This window comes from Notechis scutatus, chromosome 4 (assembly GCF_049901735.1).
Source record: "Notechis scutatus isolate UNSWTSFEM ecotype Mainland chromosome 4, rNotScu1.2, whole genome shotgun sequence".
In the NCBI taxonomy this organism is placed as follows: domain Eukaryota; kingdom Metazoa; phylum Chordata; class Lepidosauria; order Squamata; family Elapidae; genus Notechis; species Notechis scutatus.
In genome coordinates this window covers 121,859,714-121,881,302 of record NC_142012.1, presented here as the reverse complement: position 1 = coordinate 121,881,302, position 21,589 = coordinate 121,859,714, and the positions used below count along the sequence as shown (strand labels likewise).

At 37.0% G+C, this 21,589-nt stretch overlaps 1 protein-coding gene across 3 annotated transcripts in view; it reads right to left on the bottom strand.

Moving 5' to 3' along the window:
- Window positions 1-13,207: 13,207 nt before the first annotated feature.
- The window catches only part of SLF2 (SMC5/6 complex localization factor 2), a 29,600-nt gene continuing 21,218 nt past the window's right edge, over window positions 13,208-21,589 (bottom strand). For all 3 annotated transcript variants that reach the window (XM_026667419.2, XM_087964641.1, XM_087964642.1), the window contains exons 16-20: window positions 20,436-20,558; window positions 19,169-19,246; window positions 17,546-17,632; window positions 15,893-15,961; window positions 13,208-15,608 (exon numbers count right to left, since the gene is read on the bottom strand). In XM_026667419.2, coding sequence (XP_026523204.2) covers window positions 15,573-15,608; window positions 15,893-15,961; window positions 17,546-17,632; window positions 19,169-19,246; window positions 20,436-20,558 — 393 coding nt within the window. In that variant the 3' untranslated portion in view covers window positions 13,208-15,572. The remainder of the gene's footprint in view (window positions 15,609-15,892; window positions 15,962-17,545; window positions 17,633-19,168; window positions 19,247-20,435; window positions 20,559-21,589) is intronic.

Sequence of the window (21,589 nt, the reverse complement as noted above, 5' to 3'; positions counted from 1 at the left end):
TCCTCAATATAAAGATAACGAACAGTATTTCCAATGATGGTATCCAGCAAACTAATGTAATATTTTAACTCCATGCTTGTTTTGCATCCTCTGCAGAGAAAAAACCCCGAAATACACTTTGTGATATGTGACATCTTATTAGAACTGATGCAAACATAACAGTTTCCTTTAAGAGTTCCTGTTACTAGAAAATTCTTTTTTAACTTCCTTCACTGGAAGTCTGCAACAGGGCTCTTAGAGTTGAGTTCTAAAAGTCCAACAAGCATAATGTGGTCAGTCAGATTTTCACAACATAGATTTATTAGCCATACTTGTAAGGCAAAGAAGGGCAATGTTTCAATGCTGGGGACTGCAGAGAAGGAAATGAGGCAGTAGTGAGGGAAATTATGTAGTGAGTGGGGTTGTGCAACCCACAGCACAACTTTTTTCTCTCTGGTTTAACAAATATGGTTTAGGCACATAAGGTTTACAGTTTAGTTTGTAGATACGGCATTTCTGAGTGGGAGCAATGTCTGCCAACTTTTCAGTACTTGCTTTCAATGGAAAATCTTGGGTAGCACAATGAATCTGAAATCTGTGTGCAACTTCGACTATAGTTGAAGATTTAAGTATACTACTTTAAATGGATTCTGTGAAGCCCTGGTGTTTGGTATCCTGTGCATACTGGACCCATTTCATGTTTGTGGGAGTGAAAAATTTGAAAAAGTGTAGACCACCATTGATGAACAATTTCTCCCAATTTTTTCCACATCTTCAATTTTTATCACATTTGATTTATCACTGTACTAGCTCTGACACACAAAAATCTTGTAGGGTCTTTTTTATTGCTTCTGAAGTTCAGCAACAAACTACATCATATATACCAGATTCCATTATATATACTACATTATATAGTATATTATCATCCTGGAAGCATTCATTAAATCCTCACTAAAGTTCTTTAGATTTTTCCAACTTTCTTTATCTGTCTGCGTAACTTGATTATATGTAATATTTCCTTAAAAATACATTTTAGATTGAGCAGTCACTACAGCTAAAATGGACTCTAAAAAGGTACTGTAAAAAACAGAAAACCTCAAAGGGAAACCCGATTTCCTTTTTTTTTTTTTTTTTTTTTTTTTTTGTGTGTGGGGGGGGGGGGGGGGGGGGGGGGGGGGGGGGGGTTTTTTTTTTTTTTTTTTTTTGGTTGGGGGGGGGGGGTTGTTGGGTTTTTTTTTTTTTTGGGGTGGTTTGGTACCCTCTTCTTTCCTGGGCATTACTTTGAGATATCTAAGATGCATTTCTATTCTTCTCACCTTGACTTGCTGATCCATGACATGTGATCAGAGTGCTATACAAAGGGAAATTGTTCTCAGCCATCCTATGTCAGAAATGCAATACTGATGTTGTTACACTGCATTGTTCAAAACAAAGGAAACTCTTTTACCATCTCCAAGGTGGCTGTATTTCATGATTGGCAAAGAATTACGGGCTTGTAAACCAGAGTGGAAACAAAGCCAAGAAAAGACTTGAATGCAGAGTGTGCCCATGAATAATAGTACATCTTTTTCGAACAATAGGATATCCTTATGGATTTGGTTTTCTATCACAATCAAATGCTACTGGACAAAGATGTTGACACGCAACTTTGCTCAAATCATTCATGTCCACCTTCCTGACAGTTTATTATTAGCATACTAGTTAAGGCATCAGGCTAGAACAGGGTCCCCAACCACGGTCCGCGGACCGGCCGGTCCGCGGAACAGGTCCTACCGGGCAGCTGGCTTGCTGGGCACCGCCATCTTTTTGATGAAAAAGTGCTTCCGGTGAGCTTTTCGGGTAGAAAGCTCACCGGAAGCACGTTTTCATCAAAAAGATGGCGGCACCGCGCTTCGTGAGCTTTTCCTGGTAGAAAGCTCACCGGGCACGCTTTCATCAAAAAAGATGGCGCCAGCGCTTCCGTGAGCTTTTCCGGTAGAAAGCTCACCGGAAGCACGTTTTCATCAAAAAAGATGGCGGCGCCCAGCTGATGCCGGTGCCGGGCCGCAGCGCCCAGCTGATGCCGGCACCGGGCAGCGGCGTAAAAAAGGTTGGGGATCACTGGGCTAGAAGACAGGAGACTATTGAGTCAACGTCTTGCCTTTGCTATGAAAGCCAGCTGGATTACTTTGGGCCAGTCACTCTTTCTCTCTCAGCAGAATCCACTTTACAGAGTTGCTGTTGTGGGGAAAATAGGAGGAGGAAGATGTGTTGGATATGTTTGGCACCTTGAGTTTTTTGTGAATAAATGAATGAATGAATGAATGAATGAATATCCAGGAACCATCACGACAGAGACAGTTCTTGCTGACTAAGCCAGTATGGTTTCCAAGTTGGGAAAGTGTGCATGTGTGTGTGTGTGTGTGTGTGTAAGAGTGGGGAGTTTCTCTGTCCCTCTCACCAAGCAAAAACAGACTAATGCTCTCCAAGGAAAGAGTATAGTGTTTGGGACTTTCTAACTTAGAAAAAGAGACAATACAATGCGGCATGATACAAATTTATCAATTTATAGAAAACATAGATGGAAAGAAACATCTTTCACAATTGATTCAATAAATTTGGTAAGATTCAGAATAAGTGTTTTTTGTTTTTTGTTTGTTTTGATTTACACGGTACAAGACTAGCGTTTGGAATTTGATACATATGATGCTGTTCTGTCTCACCTGTGGCCACAAGGTGAGAGTCCAAATGTCCAAAGGAAAAAACACGAACAGACAATATCAGGAACAACAGAGTTAACTTTCCTCTGGCTGAAGTCGTCGTTGGCAGCTTTCCCAGAAGCTGTCTGCAAGTCCAGATAACAAGCAACGCTATAAATCAGAGCAGAAAACTTTTTCCAAACTGCGAAAGTAATTAACAAAGTTTGACCCGAACAGGGATTCCAAGCTAACACGCCTCCTTATATTCCTTAAAGGGGCATGTCAGTCTTTCTACTCAGTCCCTGATTTGACGTTTCCTTTCAATTTGTGCTTGACGTCTCAGCCTACGTCTAGTCCTTACATCAACCCAACATTCATCAGCTTGATCATCACCCAAGGACTCTGGCACGTTCTGTCGATCATCTGCTGACACCTGAGGCATAATTGATGAGGTAGATTCTGGAGAGGAAGGTGATTCCGACACTTCCTCATCCTCCTGGCTCACGTATGCATCTCCCATTAAAGCAGGCTCAAATCCTAATGCCAAACCTTCCTCATCACTCGAACCTGTGTCTTCTGACACATCAGACTCAAAGCGCACAGCAGGCTCAAACCTCCCAGTCACAACATGATGCTATCTGAAGCTTGGACATACTTTTGGAAGAAAGGACCATCAAGGAATAGCAGTTTTGATGGCCATATTACTTACAGAATCAAAAGAAAACAAATATTAAAAAACCAGTAGCACAGTGTTATTGAAATCTATTGCTCTCAAATCCTGCACATTCCTGGATGCATTAGATGGCAGCAGCTGACTGACAGCTGGACAGCCCCTCTGATGCTGGGCTTTCTCTCTCTCTTTCTCTCTCTTTCACATAGAAGCTTCAGTTGTGGTTTTAACTTGACATAATACTCAATGAGCTTTAGCAAGTATCTGTTTATCAGCCAGTCTCCTAGGACTTCCCAGCAAAACTATGGAGCAGTGTCTTGCATCTAGTCACACTAAAAGGACAGGCTGTTTTATTGCTAGTTACTGACCAGTAAACATGTTCTGGAAATGAGCAGGCAGGACTGGGGAATAATAAATGTATGAGAATTAACGTCTTCTGTACAGGAATTTATAGTTCACATCACATGGCATTAATTTGATATCAGCAAATATATGAATAGTTAGTAAATCTTGAGCACAACTGATAATTGGATAATGCTGTAATCTGGCAGCTACTTTTATTTGTGCCAGATGTTTGGACACATGTGCCAGATGTTTGGACACATTTATATGGTAATCTCATTGCAAACTTGTTGAGATTTTGTCATCAAGATTTGTGTAAGTCCCAGAAAATATACCTTAAAACCAAGAACCACACCCAACAAGAAATTTACCCTCCAAAATTATCTTAGAAGTTCCAGTTTCACCAATCATGATTTTATTACCCTTTCTATCTCAATGTAACTGCAGGCTTTCAAAATTTCCTTCTCCGTTTTATCAAATATGGTATTGCAGTATGCCTTTAGACCACATGTATATATGTGAGTATGTTAATACAGGCAGTCCTCGACTTATTTATTTAGTTTATTTAGTGACTGTGTGAAATTACATGGCACTGAAAAGAGTGACTTATGACTGTTTTTCACACTTATGACCATTGCAGCACTTCCATGGTCCTGTAATCAAAATTCAGATGTTTGGCAACTGACTCATATTTATGAAGGTTGCAGTGTCCTGGGATCATGTGATCCCCTTTTGTGATCTTCTGACAAGCAAAGTCAATGGTGAAGCCAGATTCACTTAATGGCCATGTGACTAACTTAACAACTGCAGTGATTCACTTAACAACTGTGGCAAGAAAGATTGTAAAATGGGACAAAACTCATTTAACAAATGTGTCACTTAGCAAACAGAAATTTTGGGCTCAGTTGTGGTCTTAAGTTGAGGACTACCTGTATTGTTTAAGATGATCACTGATGTGGTAGAGTTTTTTTGAAAATGATGTCACACGCTGAACAAATCTGTTCCCCAAAAACAGGTACTTCTACATTGGGGAACAATTAGCCCAAACAATCATCCAAATTCAGAAATTTGAAAGTTATTCTCTTGTACTTTTTCACACATACAGAATTGCTGTGAAGACTAAATAGGTTGGGGCCTATGGTAGATGCTGTTTTGTGTTCATGGTGGAAATATTAAATAAACTGCCACAGAAATAATAATGATTAGAGTTTAGATTTCTCAGCATTTTTATTATACTACTGCATGTTTTATAAAATGGGGAACTGAGAGGTATCTAGAAAATAAAGAATTTAATCCTATGCCAAATAAGTAAGGAAGGAGCCACTCTTGACATGATAAGGTGGGTGATAAACTGCATGATCAATTGCAAGGTGGCAATTTTTTGTGGTAGGCTTAGAACAATTAGTTGGTTTTGGAGATGAAAAGAAACAGAACATTATTGTTCCATAGTTTGTGTGCAGCTTGAAAATTTAAAAGATTCCCTCAGGTAAAGCTTGTTCCTGGTGATTATGTGGACAGTTTCTTTATTATTCTTTTAATTAGGCATTTTAAAGTAAGAGTATAAGAAAAGAAAGTTAAAGAGTAAGTAAAAAGAATAAAAAATAAAATACAAATAAGTAAACAAAGGACCTAAAATACTATAAACATTATGATTTTCCAGTTTATCATTAATTACTCATAAATTATATTTTAAATAAGGAATTGGTTAATTAAAATAGATTTTCAGTATTAATTTAATAGTTTATAATTTCATTGAGTCACTTATATTGCATTGATCATGGTTCCTGGTGTGTATTCTTAGTTAAAGTTAGCAGTGTTTAGAATAGAATAACAGAGTTGGAAGGGACCTTGGAGGTCTTCTAGTCCAACCCCCTGCCCAGGCAGGAAACCCTATATCACTTCAGACAAATAGTAGATGTCCACATTACTATGTGGACATGTACAAAGTTATAGAGAATTAGACTGTGGGCATAACAAACTTATTTTATTCTCCAAGCTTTTAACTGCTGTTAAATAGAGGCAAAAATTCAATCTGAACTCTAAGGATTTTGCATAGAAGTAGGTTAAAAGGTAGCTAAACAGTGATACTTGGCTAGACATTTAAAGTTGCTTTCCAGATCTTTTATATTCTCTGCCTGATATTAAGAGAGACATCAGAATGGACCAAAGTTAATGTTGAACAAGGATGAACAGAAATATTTGAGAGCAATCCATTTCTGGATTAATCTTTTACCTGTCAGATGTCAAAGGGAAAAGAACAAATAACAAGATTCAATAATAGTTTCAGAGTTCTGAACAAAGTGTACATAATCCTTAAATTACTCTGAGGCTGGACTAGATGTAGAGCATAAAAAAGTAAGCAAGAACCTCAAGAGATTTTTATGAGATTAGAATTTATGCAGAATAAATATGCGTGCAGAGATATAAAAGTAACAGAGCAATTTGCACAAAGATTTCTTCAGACTGCTGCTTATCTTTTTAAAAGAACAACTTGATTAGGGAATTACATTTAGAATGGAAGCCAAACCTCCAGATGTGGTTGAATTCTAAGGAAAAGCAGAAAGCCAAAAAAAAAAGGATCAGGAACTGAAAGCGGTGACAGTCTTGAGCATCTAATCAAATGGAAGTATGTGAAGTAACTCAAAGAAGGCACATAAAGCAAACAGAGGGAATCCCTATAAAGCAGTTTTGACTACAAACACTGCTCTTTCTGGCCAGTCTCTTTTATGAGATGCTGAAGTCTCTTCACACTGCAATCCCAGCTAGCATACTTTTCAAGTGTCCAGAAATTGTAATTGGTGCAAATGCAGTGTCTAAGTTGTTGACAGATGCAAGATACACAAATCATATGGTAACTTAAACACTGCACTGGCTGCCAGTTATCCACCAGACAGAGTTCAAAGCTTTGAGATTGATTGATCTACCTGACTCTGTGGTTTCTTCCCCAAACCCCAAAAACTTTAACCTTAAGACTGTCTACTATTGACTTCACCCCTTTCCTAAGAGGTCTGTAGGGGGCGTGCATAAGCGCACCAACATGCCTACCGTCCCTGTCCTATTGTTTCTTTTATTTTTCTTATATGTACCCATTTCATGTATTCATAACTATGTTTATACTTATACCTGTTACCTTATAATTGCTTGACAAATAAAATAAATAAATAAATAAATAAATAAATCTCTAAATGCTGGAGCCTCAATATCTGAAGATGACTCTCCGCTTGTACTTGCCTGGCTTCTCAGTTCAGCAGAAAACCCACTTCTGCCAGAAAACATCTTCCTTATGGCTCCCAGGCTATGAAATACATCTCCATGAGAAATGCCCTTTTCCCACACTCTCCCAGCATTTAGGAAGCTGAGAAAAAAACTACTTTGCCAAGTTTTAAATTCTTCATATATTTATTTAAGCCTTCATTTTAATTCAGATTTCAATTGGATTAAATTTTCCTATTGCATTCTGGTTTCAGTAAAGGAGAATATTTATAGCTTATGGAAATGAGGGGTCTTTGGAGCTCTCTGAGCTTGGTTGCTTTCTTGTAGGTGTTTCATTACCTAACTAGGTCCTAAGTGCTAATGAGCTAGCACTGATGAATTAACTTTGATGTTATCCAGTTTGGGTCATGAAACATCTGCAAGAAAATAACTAAGCTCAGAGAGCGCCAAAGACCCCTTCATTCTGGTCTGTACTAGGATATTTTTAGACTGTCTGGTGGAGTGGGGAAGTAGTCGAGTGGAACATTCCTTACTGGTTTTCTCAGCAATGTTCATTACCTTTGACCATCATAGTCTTCTAAACTTCTTCACAGGGATTTATGGTTTATAAAGTAATGCTTCTAAATGCTTCCTATCCTTCTTCAGAAGTTGGATATAAAAAGTTCAGTTTATGAACTACACAGTGCTCCTTAGGGTCCATTCTTACATCCCACATTATTCAACACCTAAATGAAACCATTGGGTAAGCTCATCGGGATATGCGGGGGACTGTTTTGCCTTTTCATCTACTATCAGGGAAATTTTAATGTCCTGGAATGTTTTTTAGTAATAATGGTCTGGATGAAAACTAAGTGAAAATTGACACAGAAAAATACATATATGCTCCTGGAAAGAAAGAAAGCGGACTGTGGAATAGGCATATTGGATAAAGTAAAACAAATAAACAAGATTTAAGTAATTAAGAAACAAATAGAAAGATATCTCAGCAGGTGGTAGCACTTGGCCAACTGTCTGGATCTTGAGTTTATGGGTGGAGGACTTAGGATGGAGCAACTGCCAACAGACTGTCTCATAAGGAAACACTAAAGAAACTTTGGAGAATGTTTTTCTCCGCAGCTTCTAGCAAGATCCAACCCGTTTTTAAATTCAGGATTGCCTTTTCTTATCCATCCCTGCCCCTCATGTGATTTGATTTCATTGTTTACAGCAGGGGTGTCCAACCTTGGCAACTTTAAGACTTGTGGACTTCAACTGGCTGAGGAATTCTGGGAGTTGAAGTCCACAAGTCTTAAAGTTGCCAAGGTTGGACACCCCTGGTTTACAGGGTGTTATCTTGCTGATGGATAGATACAGGTGGGTCTAGTCTAGTGGTTAAGGCACCAGGCTAGAAAGCAAAAGACATGTGCAGCCTTAGCCATGAAAACCAGTTGGGTGACCTTAGACCAGTCACTCCTAGTCCAGCCAACCTCACAGGATTATTGTTGTGGGGAAAATAGGAGGAAAGGAGGTTGATATGGATATCAAGGATAGGAATATTGAGTTATTTGTGAAAATAAGAGGCAAGATACAAATAAACGAATAAAAGAAGAATCCCAACATGTAATTGGATTGGAATAAAACACAAGGTAAAGACTTCCAGAATCCTTCCCACCACCTGCCAGCAGTGACCATAGAATAGACAAACTGTATTTTCTTCTTTGTAATGAAGTAATGTGTTGCATGGGCATACATGTCTTTCTTGTAGTATCCATGTATTTGTGTGCACTGGGAAGCAGCAGGCAAACTGTATATGCTGTGCCCTGAGGCATGTAAACAGAAGGGAGGACGGCTTAGAATGGAGCAGACACCAACCTTCCGAGGTACTGCTTAATTGTGTCCCATCTCCCCTCATAAATTTTTCTAAACTTTGTTTCTTCTTCTGCAGTCCCTAGTCTAATCTGGCCCATTTTCAGACTTTCTTGAACTGGCTTCTCTCCCTATATTCAATTTACTTCAGTGCTGTCTGATTTAGAGAGTTACCATGCTAAGAGACAGGTGAAGGGCAGAATACTGAGCCTAGACATTACATAACATCTGCTGCATTCTTTTGGGTTGGAAAGAAGAAAAATGTGACACGATAAACAATACTACCATCTGGTGGTGCTTCATATGCAACACTAGAGCTTTACAACATAAATTAAAAGATATAGTTAACATAACAGGTACTCCTCATTTAGTGACCAATCATAGTTACAGGTGTGAAGAAAAAAATAACTTTACAACCAAGGGTTTGTCTTTTAAAGCTCAAGAAGGCATGGGGCCAGGTTATTTCAGGAGCTGCCACTCTGTTACATCTATCCACCCCATCAGGTTTGGCAGGAGGAACATGCTGCAAATCCAATTCACTAAAGATTTCCATCTGATGGGATCCAGGAGGTTGGTCTTTCCAAAAGGGACTCTCACCTTTTGGAACATCATGCCCCTCAAGATGGCCCAGGCTATATTGACTTGCCAAGTTTCTTAAAACTTAAAAGCTTTTTTAGCGAGCCTGGGGATCGCCTGCCAATAGGGAGCCTATGCATTGGCTGCATCATGTATAATAATATTGTGATGCATTTCTTTTAATTTCATTTCTTTCTTTTTAATATTTATGTTACGTGGCTTTTGTATAACGTTTTAATTGTTGGTTTTATTGTATGCTGCTCCTGGTCACAGTCAGGAGGGGATACTCTAGGCCAAGAAGAGAAACAGGCACATTAGAAAATTAAAAATCTTTCTGGGCCACCAAGAAATACCTGCTGCGTGGATGTTTTGTAGCTAGTGGAGTCACACCAGTACTGGAGTTGGCAATTGCAATGGTTCCAAATATACCCTTAAAAAACAACAACCCATGGACTACACAATGCTTGGTGGGCCACCTGTTGTGCAGGCAAAACAAGATTTTGTGTTGCTCTAGGGCAGTGGTCACCAACCAGTAGGCGGCGGCCCACGAGAAAATTTTAGTGGTCTGCAGAGAAATGTTACCCCCAGAGCACCTGCACCCCCAAAGTAATTAATCCAGGCTGCGCAGGAACACAAGGCTACACCACCCACATGGCCCGCGGCAAAATACTGTCTCTCTCTCTCCCCCCGAGAACGGAACTCAAAAGCAGATTAGCAATATGGCTGCCTTGGAGGGTATGGGTGTGTGTGATGGATCTGTGTGTGTGTGTGAGAAAGAGAGAGAGAGATCACCCAGCCCTCCGAAGTTAGATCTCTCTCTCTCCTCCCTCACCAACATCAGCAAGCCACCATCAGTCAAAATTCGTATTAGTGGTCTGCGGTATTTAAAATTATGAGTTTGGTGGTCCGAGGTCCAAAAGGTTGGCGACCCCTGCTCTAGGGTATCAAACGGGTGGCGTCACATGCAGACTACACCCACCCCAGCTCTGCGACGGGGAAAACTGTCACGATACATCACATGACGGCAACACGACATTGCAAGTTTGACATCCGGCTCTAGGCAAAACAAAAGTTTAAAGATCTGAGAAAATAGAGCAAGATTTGAGCTCTTAACAGTTGGGCCATCAGGAACACCCTGTCCAACTTCTTAACTGTTCTTATACAGTAACAGAATAACAGATTAACAGAATTGAAAGGGACCTTGGAGGTCTTCTAGTCCAACCCCCTGCTCAAGCAGGAAACCCTAGACCATTTCAGACAAATGGTTGTCCAATCTCTTCTTAAAAGCCTCCAGTGTTGGAGCATCCACAACTTTTGGAGGCAAGTAGGAGAGGCTGAGCTCCATCTAAGTTCCCAGTTTCACTTTTATGAATTTGGGGACTGTGTGATTGTTTCATGATCCATAATTCTGACAATCCAGTGCAAAGTATTTTTAAAAATGCTGAATCTTATCTTATATAACAATGCAGCCTAACTTCCTCCTTTTCAATTTCAGTACAATGCTATTTCCAGTTTTCAACCAGAGTGACTTGATAATACATTTGTTTTAAAAAGTTTTTAATTACATATTACATCAGTACAAACACAAACAAGAAACAGCTTAGTAAAAACAAAATATCTAGCAGCATTAAATAAAAATTAACTGGCTGTATAATTAGAAACATCTATAATTATGCAAGGGAAAAAATCCAAAGCCATAAGAGTTTATTTTAAGAAGAAATAACTAGAATAGTTTTGATACTAATAGCCCAATAAATCCACTGAAGTCTGGTCTAAATCATCACTATAAATTTTATCCATGCATTCACAAATTTTCTGGGTCTATAGGTTTAGATTCAAGAGAGGCTGAAGGGAAATTATTCACATTTTGTAATCAATATATTAAGCAAATGTGCACAAGAATCTGAATTGTAATTTCATGTACATAATTTAAAGTTGCACTAACATTTGCAAGTACATGAAGAACAGAAAAAAGGTGCATCAGATGGAAATCAGGAATAAAATCATTAAGACATTCTAACACTCCACTTAGGAATCTTTCCCTTAATTTTAACTCTTATTATATAAAAACAATAATGGAAACATGCCTAGAAGACCCTCATATATATACTTCCAGTAGTATATTATTAATATACTAGTATATTAGTATAAGCCCTGTTCTCTGTAGTTGCTTGCTCTCCATAGTATCAGATGGAGAGGCTGCCTGACTCCAAAACAACTTTGGCAGCTATGCTGGTCTATGACTATAGGACAAATTTGATTTGAAATTTGGGCAGCTTAAACAAAAGTAAAAAAAAAAAAAAAGCAAATAAATCATGTGTGTCCCACTCCCTCTGACACAATCATCACCTATAGGGCTACTTGGAACACTCTATCCAAAGCCTGAGCAACAGCCAGGGTTTTAAAGACACGTGGAATATCATCAATGTTGTAGCTGATTCTGTTATAATCTTGGTGGTTGGGACCAAAATGTGCAATTTACTTTTTAGAGTACTGTAACAGTATGTAAAATGTGTCCAGGTAACAATGATTCCCAGTCTCAGATCTTATTATAAAGCTGAAGGTTTTCCCTTTCCAGTCATGTCCAACTGGAAACTAAATTGGATCTTATTATAAACCAAACCGAAACCAAACTAAAAAACTGGATCTTTTAGCAGTAGAACTTAGACTTATATACCGCTTCACAGTGCTTTTACAGCCCTCTCTAAGCGGTTTACAGAGTCAGCATATTGCCCCCAACAATCTGGGTTCTCACTTTACCAACCTCGGAAGGATGGAAGGCTGAGTCAACCTTGAGCCTGGTTGGATTCGATCTGCCAAATTGCAGGCGTTTGGCTGTCAGCAGAAGTATCCCGTAGTACTGCATTCTAATCACTGCTCCATGGTGACTCTTATAATAGGCTGGTCAATAATAGTCAGTGAGCGTTATTACCCTTCCTCCCTTCCTAGGCAGGTGGGTAGAATTATTTCATTTTAGATACAGAAAATAGTAACTTTGGGGTTGTGGGGGCGGGCGCGAATGTATGTGTGAGTTCTCATAAGATTTTGGTGATAATGTAGGGGTCTTCACAAGGGAACAGATTGGGATAATGCTATATTTTTGTTATTTGATTGCCGAGTTGGGCTGTTGATAGGATCGAAGTAAGATAAAATTTAATCATATCTTACTACTGCAGTTCCTAAACTACATCACAGCACCCCAGGGTTTATGTTACTACTTAATATGATTGTCCTAAGTATGCCACAAAAATATTACTGAGATACTAAGGATGCCCAAGAAAGTCAAAGAAAGTTTGGGAACATCGCTATCATTAAATCAATTTACTTGTTCAGCTTTGTCCAGGATCCATTAAGCTAAAATATCCCTGGCTGATTTATGATTCAGTATGTTATGTACAAAGTATACAATTACACCTACAATGCTTTTGAACTTTGATAAGTATTTGTATTTTGCATTAGTGTCCAACAATTATTCTTTTATTTTTATGTCCAAAAGCCTAAAGGTATTATTTAGACTTGAAATCAGAATATTATACTGGTCTTTCATAACACGAATATTATGGGAGTTAAGGTCCAACACACATGAAGATAACAAAGTTAAGAAAACTAAAGCACAACCATAGCTAATGTATTGTGTTTTCATTGTTTTATGGTTCTCTACTTTTTGGATTAATTTTTCTTAGAACATACATGGTTTGTGAAAAACAAAGCCTAGTTCACATACCTTGTTAAAGCAAGAATTAAATATTTTATAACTTAAGTTCCATGTAAGCAATACATTCATATACTGTATAAATCTCAAGTTGGGTTGTGCAACCTGAATAAAAAAAATGCACATCCAAGACAAAACAAAACAAAACTTTTAATATTAGGAGTACCAAAAACTTAGATAGCTGGAGAAGTCTGATCTATAAATAACATTTTTTGGAGAGATTACACTTATAGAGTTTGTAAGAACTATGCTAACATGCCTGTTGTTTAATATTTAAGAATATAAACAACTGGAAAGAATTAACTTCAAATGCTGTAAGGCCCTACAATTAAAATGTTATTTTTGCAAAAGGGGGATTCTGTCCTCATTATACCTGTTTTTTTTTTTTTTTTTGAGATATACTAAGGATGACATATTTGCAATTTACTGTGAATTTTAGAGATGTAATCAATCTTAATGTAGATGTTATTCTTGCACTTAAAGTAATTAAATTGGAAGTTTCATCTGAGCATTCTTGAAAAACTATAAAAAAGAAAAAAATCGTATTTCTTCACATAATAGATATTACACAATATACATAATGTACATGTGTATTATATATACACATTACATAATATACACAATATACATTATGATTGAAATGTTATTTTCTGTATTCTCTTTAAAAAATTGGCACAACAGTTCATTCAAAAGTCAGGGGTCTCCAAACTTGGCAACTTTAAGACTTGTGGACTTCAACTCCTAGAATTCCTCAGCTAGTCATGCTGGCTGGGTAATTCTGGGAGTTGAAGTCCACAAGTCTTAAAGTTGCCAAATTTGGAGACTCCTGCTTTAAGTAAAAAGCCTCTGTCTAAGCTTTATGACCATACAGATAGATGAGGCTGTTTCTATTAGGATAGCTGTCTTCCTAAGCGTTCAGCTCTTGGCAGTTACTACACTTTCTAGAATAGTCTTCAATGCAATCTAAGGTGCTGCAGCCAAGAGAATGCAGAGGAAGTATACAACATCTCATGAGAACAAAAATTATTTCTAATTGCACACAGGAATTATTTGTACCCTAGGCACAGAATGCAGGAAGAATCAATAAAATGTACCCCATCTGAACAACAACAACAACATATTCCTTCTAAAGTTGCATTTTTCATTAAAAAGTTTATATTGGAATTAAGGAAACTCTCAACAGCATTAAAAGTCAGAACCAAATTTACACTTCTGAAGCATAAACCACCATCCATTGAATAAAAATAAAATTCCTGAATGATTTATCGGTGCTTATTACACACTTAGATAATAGCAATGTATACCATTTATTTTGCCATTTATTTGACATGACTATCTTGATTTAAATGTAAATATAAAAGTCAATTATTTTATGTAAACTATTTCTAAAGCATTTAATTTGTATGGCTTCTAATATTTTATTTACAGGTATGGCAGTGCAAGTTTTCAGATTAAAACTGCACAAAAACAGTATTTACACACATACATATATACATACATTTATATTAATATTAAATCTGAAATTTATGGACTATATATTTTATGTCCATGTCATAGAATAATACATATTCATGGTCCAAAGTTATATAAATTAGGGGTCCTCTAGGCCCAGGTCTGGTTTGAAACTGGACTGTGGAATAAATAGGCAAGCTGGTGTGTGTGAAACTCCACTTTGTGAGAGTGGACGGCACTTTCACTCACGAAGTTCTGCTTGAGTGGAGCTTCACGAGCGAGTGCAAGCACCCTCTGCTCGTGCAAATGGAGCTTTGTAGCAAGCACAAGCACCACTTGGTGCCAGGCCATCAAGCTAGAAGGGCTGGGGACCGCTAATATAAAACAGAGGAATACATTAATTCTTTTATAAAAGATTGACCAAGTTATTGCATCAATTTATTACTATATGATATCTATGAATACCTGAATGTTAGGTATGAACAACCAGCAATCTTTAACATTTGAACAATATGGACTCGCTAGGACTGATTTCTTAACCCCTTTATTATAACTATAAAGCTACAGCTATCCAAATTTACTTGGAAGTAAACTCTAAGATAATAAATTGTTTTCCAATTTTTATAGGTCTAGTTTTTGTGTCATCCATCAAATTACTGTTTCTTCCCACTTCAAAAACTAATTTGATATGCTAATAATGCAAGTTAAAAGCCACATTCATATAACTGATACTATTGTAAAGTCACCAGAGACACATCTTCAATACTGTATACAAATACCAATGATAGTTTTTAAATTCTGCTTCACAGTAGGAATGTAAGAACCATATTTGTTGTAAAAAGGACAAAATAATCCTGCCTTGATTTAAAAAAAAAATGTATTCATCCAATTTAGATTGACTTAAGAAAAACCAGATATTATTATCATGTAGAAAGAAGCAATTTTCTCAATGTTAAATGGATCTTTTAAAAAAATACAGTTTACTAAAGTTGCCCAATTAAGTAATTGGGGAAGTTAAGTGCACTTATAAGAATGCCTCTTCTTAGACAATAATGTAGTCTTCCCACTCATTTTCTTGGTCATTTGATCATCCAGCCTCTATTTTTTAAGTATCTGGGACCCAAAAGTCATGGATCTGACCCTATAATGAAAGAAGGAATTAGATGGAAAAATATACATATTTAAAACAGATTTGAAATTCTAAATTAATTAGTGGAAATTTTTTGACATGTAAACACAGCTTTAAAATCAACTTAATTGGTCTAAATCCAACACTGCATATCCCTTTACTCCATTCTCCAGTTATTATATTGTTTCTACTTCTTAAAAGGCAAAAAAAAATCTTTCCAGAAAGTTTGATTTCTATGCCATTATTATTAACTGATAATATGTCATAATTTGTACGCAAATGTAATTGTACCATACCTGAATAAGCTGAGAACTGTGTATCATTTGCTGCCATTTGCTGTATGTTCTAGCAACTAAGTCTTTTACCTAGAGACAGAAAGTTAGAAACTGGTTGGAAGCTGAAGTGATGATCATCACTGCTGGCCTACATTACTTTGGAGTGTACTTTAGGAATATAACAGGACTTACTTTGGAAGAAATAAGGACAGAATTTTATTGCAAATTTAAAGACAGACCATTCCACACAAGTAGGACGCAGGGCAAGTCTCATGCCCAGGACTTTAAGCAAAGTAGCACTTTCAAGTTAACAGAATGTTGCTGGCATTGTGAACTACAGGTAGACCTTGACGTGCGACCATTCATTCAGTAGCTGTTCAAAGTTATGGATGGTGCCGAATGAATGGTGGCTACAACTGGTCCTAGTGTTCTGGCCATCCCAGGCACCCTAGCAATCACATGATTGTGATCTGGGTGCCTGGCAACAAATCACCTGTTACAGTGCCTCATGATCATAGGATTGCTATTTGCATCCTTCTTGCTGGCCTCACTAGAAAGTTAATGAGAAAGTCAGCATGGAAGGCTGTAAGTTGCTGGGGTAAGTCTTCCCCCCACCATGCATCTTTCACCAGCCCCCTCTTTGCTTCATGCTGCACCAGTCACTCATGCACCTTTCCTGATCATCTCTTTCTCACCATCCCTGGCTTGTGCCTCTCATGCACCCACTCCTACACTCTTCTCCAACCCTCTCTTGCATTCCTGCACCCCTTCCCACAGCCCCGTGTTGTGCCTCTCGTGCATTCCCCCAAACCCTTGTGTACCTCCTCCTCTGCACTTGGCACTCTTCCATCCAATAGCAGCCATTTATCTGGCTCGGGACTTGCAACTTCCTACTGGTTCCCCCATTGAACTTTGATCATAACAAGTCAGCAGGAAATTGCCTTGCCTAATAATAATGGGATTTGATTAACAATGGCAACCAGAACTGCAGGAGTTGCCATCACTAAGCAATATAGTCACACTTTATTACTTAAAGTAGTAACTTACTGGGAAACTCTAGTCCCAATGTCTGTCATTAAGTTGAGGGCTTCCTGTACCTTATGAAATTAAGAGTTGCTTCTAATTTTCTGGATACATTTCTGTTAAATACCCTTTCCATCAATATTATAGAACCTAAATGGAATCAGTAACACTGACGTGGGGTTTTTTCTCTCATTTGGGTGAGGTAGAAGGAAACTTATTTGCAAACTTGTCTTCTCAGATTTTATGTACATTTATTTGAAAGATTTACATAACCACTCGTCTTATATAGCATAATCTGTGGAATCTTGTAATACTAAAACAGTAAAACATAAATAAAACCAACCCAAAAAACTTCCTGGCACCCCAATATAACACACTCCACATATATCTAAATACATGTTTAATTTCTGCATATTGACTGAAACCCCAGACTTGATAACTGAGAAAGAAACAAAATTTCCTACTTGTTGATATCCAGACTTTTCTTTTTTATGTGTTAGATTTTTTGTATCTACTGTCATGCCTAAGAAAGTAGGAACTGCTTCAAAGGCTTCAGAATCCACAGTTAAGAATGATCAAAGGTAAACTGTTGTAATGGCAAAGACAAATTTTAAAATGCATATCTTCCAGGATGAGAAAAGACAAACTCACCTTAGTTCTGTAAAACAGTCTGACATCTTCCCTAATATCACACTTTACATGTTTTTCTAGGATGCTACAGAGTCTTAACAGCCATTTCTAAAAGGACATTAAACATGTTATTTCAACCTATTGTTGCTGTAGTTTGTAAGTGCAAATAATATTAACATTTTGTCCAAAATTTGTAAAGCTGCAGTATATTGTACATTTTTAGTGCTTTGCAATATAGTCATGTCACAAATGATTACAAATTACTTAGGCATTTGTATTCTGTCTTTCCACTTCTAAAAATCCACAACCCTAAATGGCTTAGAAGTTGACTGCGTAAACAAGTATCTACCTCAATATAGGTAACCCTCAACTTACAACCACAATGAGCCCAAACTTTCCATTGCTAATAAATTATGACCTTGCTTGGCAGTTGTTAAGTGAATCACTTCAGCTGTTAAGTTAGTAACATGGTTGTTAAGTGAACCTGGCTTCCCCATTGACTTTGCTTGTCAGAGGGTCATAAAAAAAATCACGACTCGAGGACACTGTAACTATCATAAATACATGCCAGTTACCAGACATCTGAGTTTTGATCATGTGACTAGTGATACTGCAATGGTTGTATGAAAAAGTCATGTTACTTTTTTCAGTGCCACTGTAACTTTGAATGGTCACTAAACAAATGGTTGTAAGTTGAGGATTAACTTGTATGTATCAAGACTGGACTTTGTAGTTGAGTGTTTTTATATTACTCATAAAGTATAGGATATACTACTTTTGGAACTGTGCATCCTATCTGCCCACATAAGGAAAGGAGTCAAGAATTTCTGTAGGCCTCTTCTGTTTGAGTTAGTACATTGTGGTGTTAGTCATTTATATCTAACCTTTTCATCATGGTGGAAACAAAAATAAATTGAAATAATATTGATAAATATTAACAGTAAATATTTTCCTGTCAAATTATTTAATTTTTTCAACCCACAGGAAATATTATTCCTCCCAAAGCTTCTACTTAAAACCTGAAATCAGACAAACTTGGAGAAAAGCAAGTAACAAGAACTCCCAGAAACATCTGAAAGGGACACAACTTTAGATAGAAGCATCTAAGAGGCACTTCTTTTTGGATTACTAAAGCAGCCGTATCATTTGCAAGACTATCGTAGCTGCATTAGAAATTGGAGAGTCCTTTGGTGGTCTCTAAACGTGATTGCTTGTTTGTAGACATTTCATTAGCCAACTAGGTAACATCATCAGTGCTACTGAGTATGGAATACAGAATAGAAAATCATTGACTGCAGCCTGATACTTCAGTACTATATTTTAATTAAAGTATGAAGAAGGCCCAACGAGCAATTTAATTCAAGTCCTAAAATGGGTTGTAAGTATGGTCATATTTTGAGTAGTCCATATACAATATTAACTGGAAATCAATAACCAGATCTTCACAAATCAAATTTTCCTTAATAAAGTACTGTCTATGGAAGCTTTATCATCAAAGATTATAGCCACATGTATGAACTGGGAATCTGTTATTTATGTGAATAGAACACTAGTCAAATTTCATTGATTTCCAACACATAGTACATGTATCTTCATAAAAAAACTGTTTACATGTTAATGAAAGAATTTAAGCAAATTACTTACTCTTTTATTGGAACTTGTACGCTCAAAATTGCTAGCTTCCCTAACCAAGTGAAGGAGGACATAAGTCAGATAATAAGCCTAGAAAAAAAAGAAGGCAACATTTAGTAAAAATGGTTACTTAAAAAGCTACCAAGTTTCTGGGAATAAGGAACCCACCAGACTTTTTCAGGTAGTTCAGCTGCTGAAGTGCTAGACTTTAAAACTATCAGTGCCAATTGTATGGGAAAAGATACAATTATATGTTGAACTCTCAACCATCTGCAAATAGTGTAAGAAAATTTATGTTCTTAAAACATGTTAAAAAAATACAGGTAATCCTCAACTTATTGCCAATCTTTTAGTGATTGTTTAAAGTTACAATGGCACTGAAAAATGTGACTTATTACCAGTTTTCACACTTGTAACCATTGCAGCATCTCTGTGATCATGTAATCAAAATTTAGATACTTCTCCACTGGCATGTATTTATGACAGCTGCACTCAGTCCCAGGGTATTTGATAATTTCTAACTTTTCCAGCTGGCTTTCCACAAGCAAAATCAATGGGGGAAGCCAGATTCACTTAACAACTTTATGATTTGCTTAACAACTGTGGCAAAAAAGTCATAACATGAGGTGGCTCACTTAACAACTACCTTGCTTAGCAACAGAAATTTTGGGTTCAATAGTGGTCATAAGTCAAAGATTCCCTGTATGTTTATATTTTAAAAAGGAAGGAATTCATAAAAAAACAAACACCTACACACATTGTGGGTTCTCACACTATTGCCATTCACTCTGCTACTTGCATACTAGGACTTGCATGTCAGACTCTTTGGCAGTTGCCAAAGTTCTCCAATGGAGAATAATCTTTTTCCCAAACATGAATCACACAGCATTTTCTTAATGGGTTTTATTGAAGTGAAAGAAAAAGGGTTATAAGAATATCAGAACTAAACAATATATCATTTATTCCCACTCCCCACCATGTAATCTTTTCCGGTATATAAAAGAGGAACTAAGAAACTTCTTGATAATTCATGATCAGATCAGAGAACTTCACTTTTAATATCAACACTTATACATTACTCCTTTTCAGTGAAGGAATTTTTTCAAATGAATTCTTGAGTCCATTAACATTACACACATTCACTCTGCTGCACATAGAATAGCAACTTGGTTATGTGACCTCATGAAACATGAGCATCTCTTAAATCACCAATAACCACAAATATAGTTTAGAGTCAACATATCTTGCCTAACCTACTTAAAAAAAAAAAACATATTACCTGGTGTTCAGATTCAGAAAGAAAAGGCCCTGTAACACCATCATCATGGCCTGAAGTTTCTGACAGCCTCTTTAACAGACCTGAAGGTTTCATCTTCACTAGCTCCTTACACAGTAATGACATCTATTGGGAGATTAGAGTGCAATACAGTTCACATTATGGGGTTTTTTTTCCAATCTTGAGAAGAATGATCTTAAATCATTTTAGAAACTAAAACACTGCAGGAGGAGGGAGGGTGTTTCCTCAAAATCTTTATGCATGCAGCTTCTGAAACCCTGATGCTAGGAATAAAATAGGAGGGACTATCACAGCAAAAGAAATTAATCTATATGAATATAAGAGCAGCTCTGAATTGAAATAAAGTAGATGAAGATTATTCTTCCCTTTATCTAAATTTTGAAAACCTTCAGAAGATACATTAGAATTTAAATACCAACCATGAATAAGCTGTGTTTACAAGTTTAAATAAAAGAAGAATAAAAAAATATAGCGTTGGGGCCATATGTAACCAAGCAAGATATTTGGCTGCAACTGACAATCTCTCTTCCACGTGGTACCTAATCTCCCCCTTAGCACAGCTGTCCTTGACATTTTCTTCTGTTTCTTTCTCTTTGGCTTACTTTCTGCTCATTGTTTCTACCATTTCCACTGTTTTGTCTATCTCTAGTTCCCCTATCTGTTCCCTGATTATTTTTTCTGTATGCCTAAATCACTGACTTGCCTTTCTCCATAGTCTCTGCCTTTTGCCATTCTCAATGCTGTGCCTTCTTACATATTGCACTCATCCTATATAATAGCATAATAAGATGCAGCGTTGGGGATAAATTTTGCTGCAGAAATAAATATAGAATGGAGTCCATAACACTGAAGATAGAAATTAAACAATTAGAAATTTAAAATAATGAATATAAATAAAATATATTATGTAAAATATAAAAAATAAAGCCATGTCTCATCCATTTTCTGGTGTAGCTTTTAATTTGCTATGCAATAGTGGGTGCAGCTCTCAAGTACATGAAAGTTGCACACCAATAAAAGAGAAGTAATTTTTTTATCCATATAAAGAAATGGAAGGAACATGAATTAGCAGGATGGTGAGATTAGTAATGTGAATTTATGCTCCACTTATTAGACACATGCACTGATTCAACCCT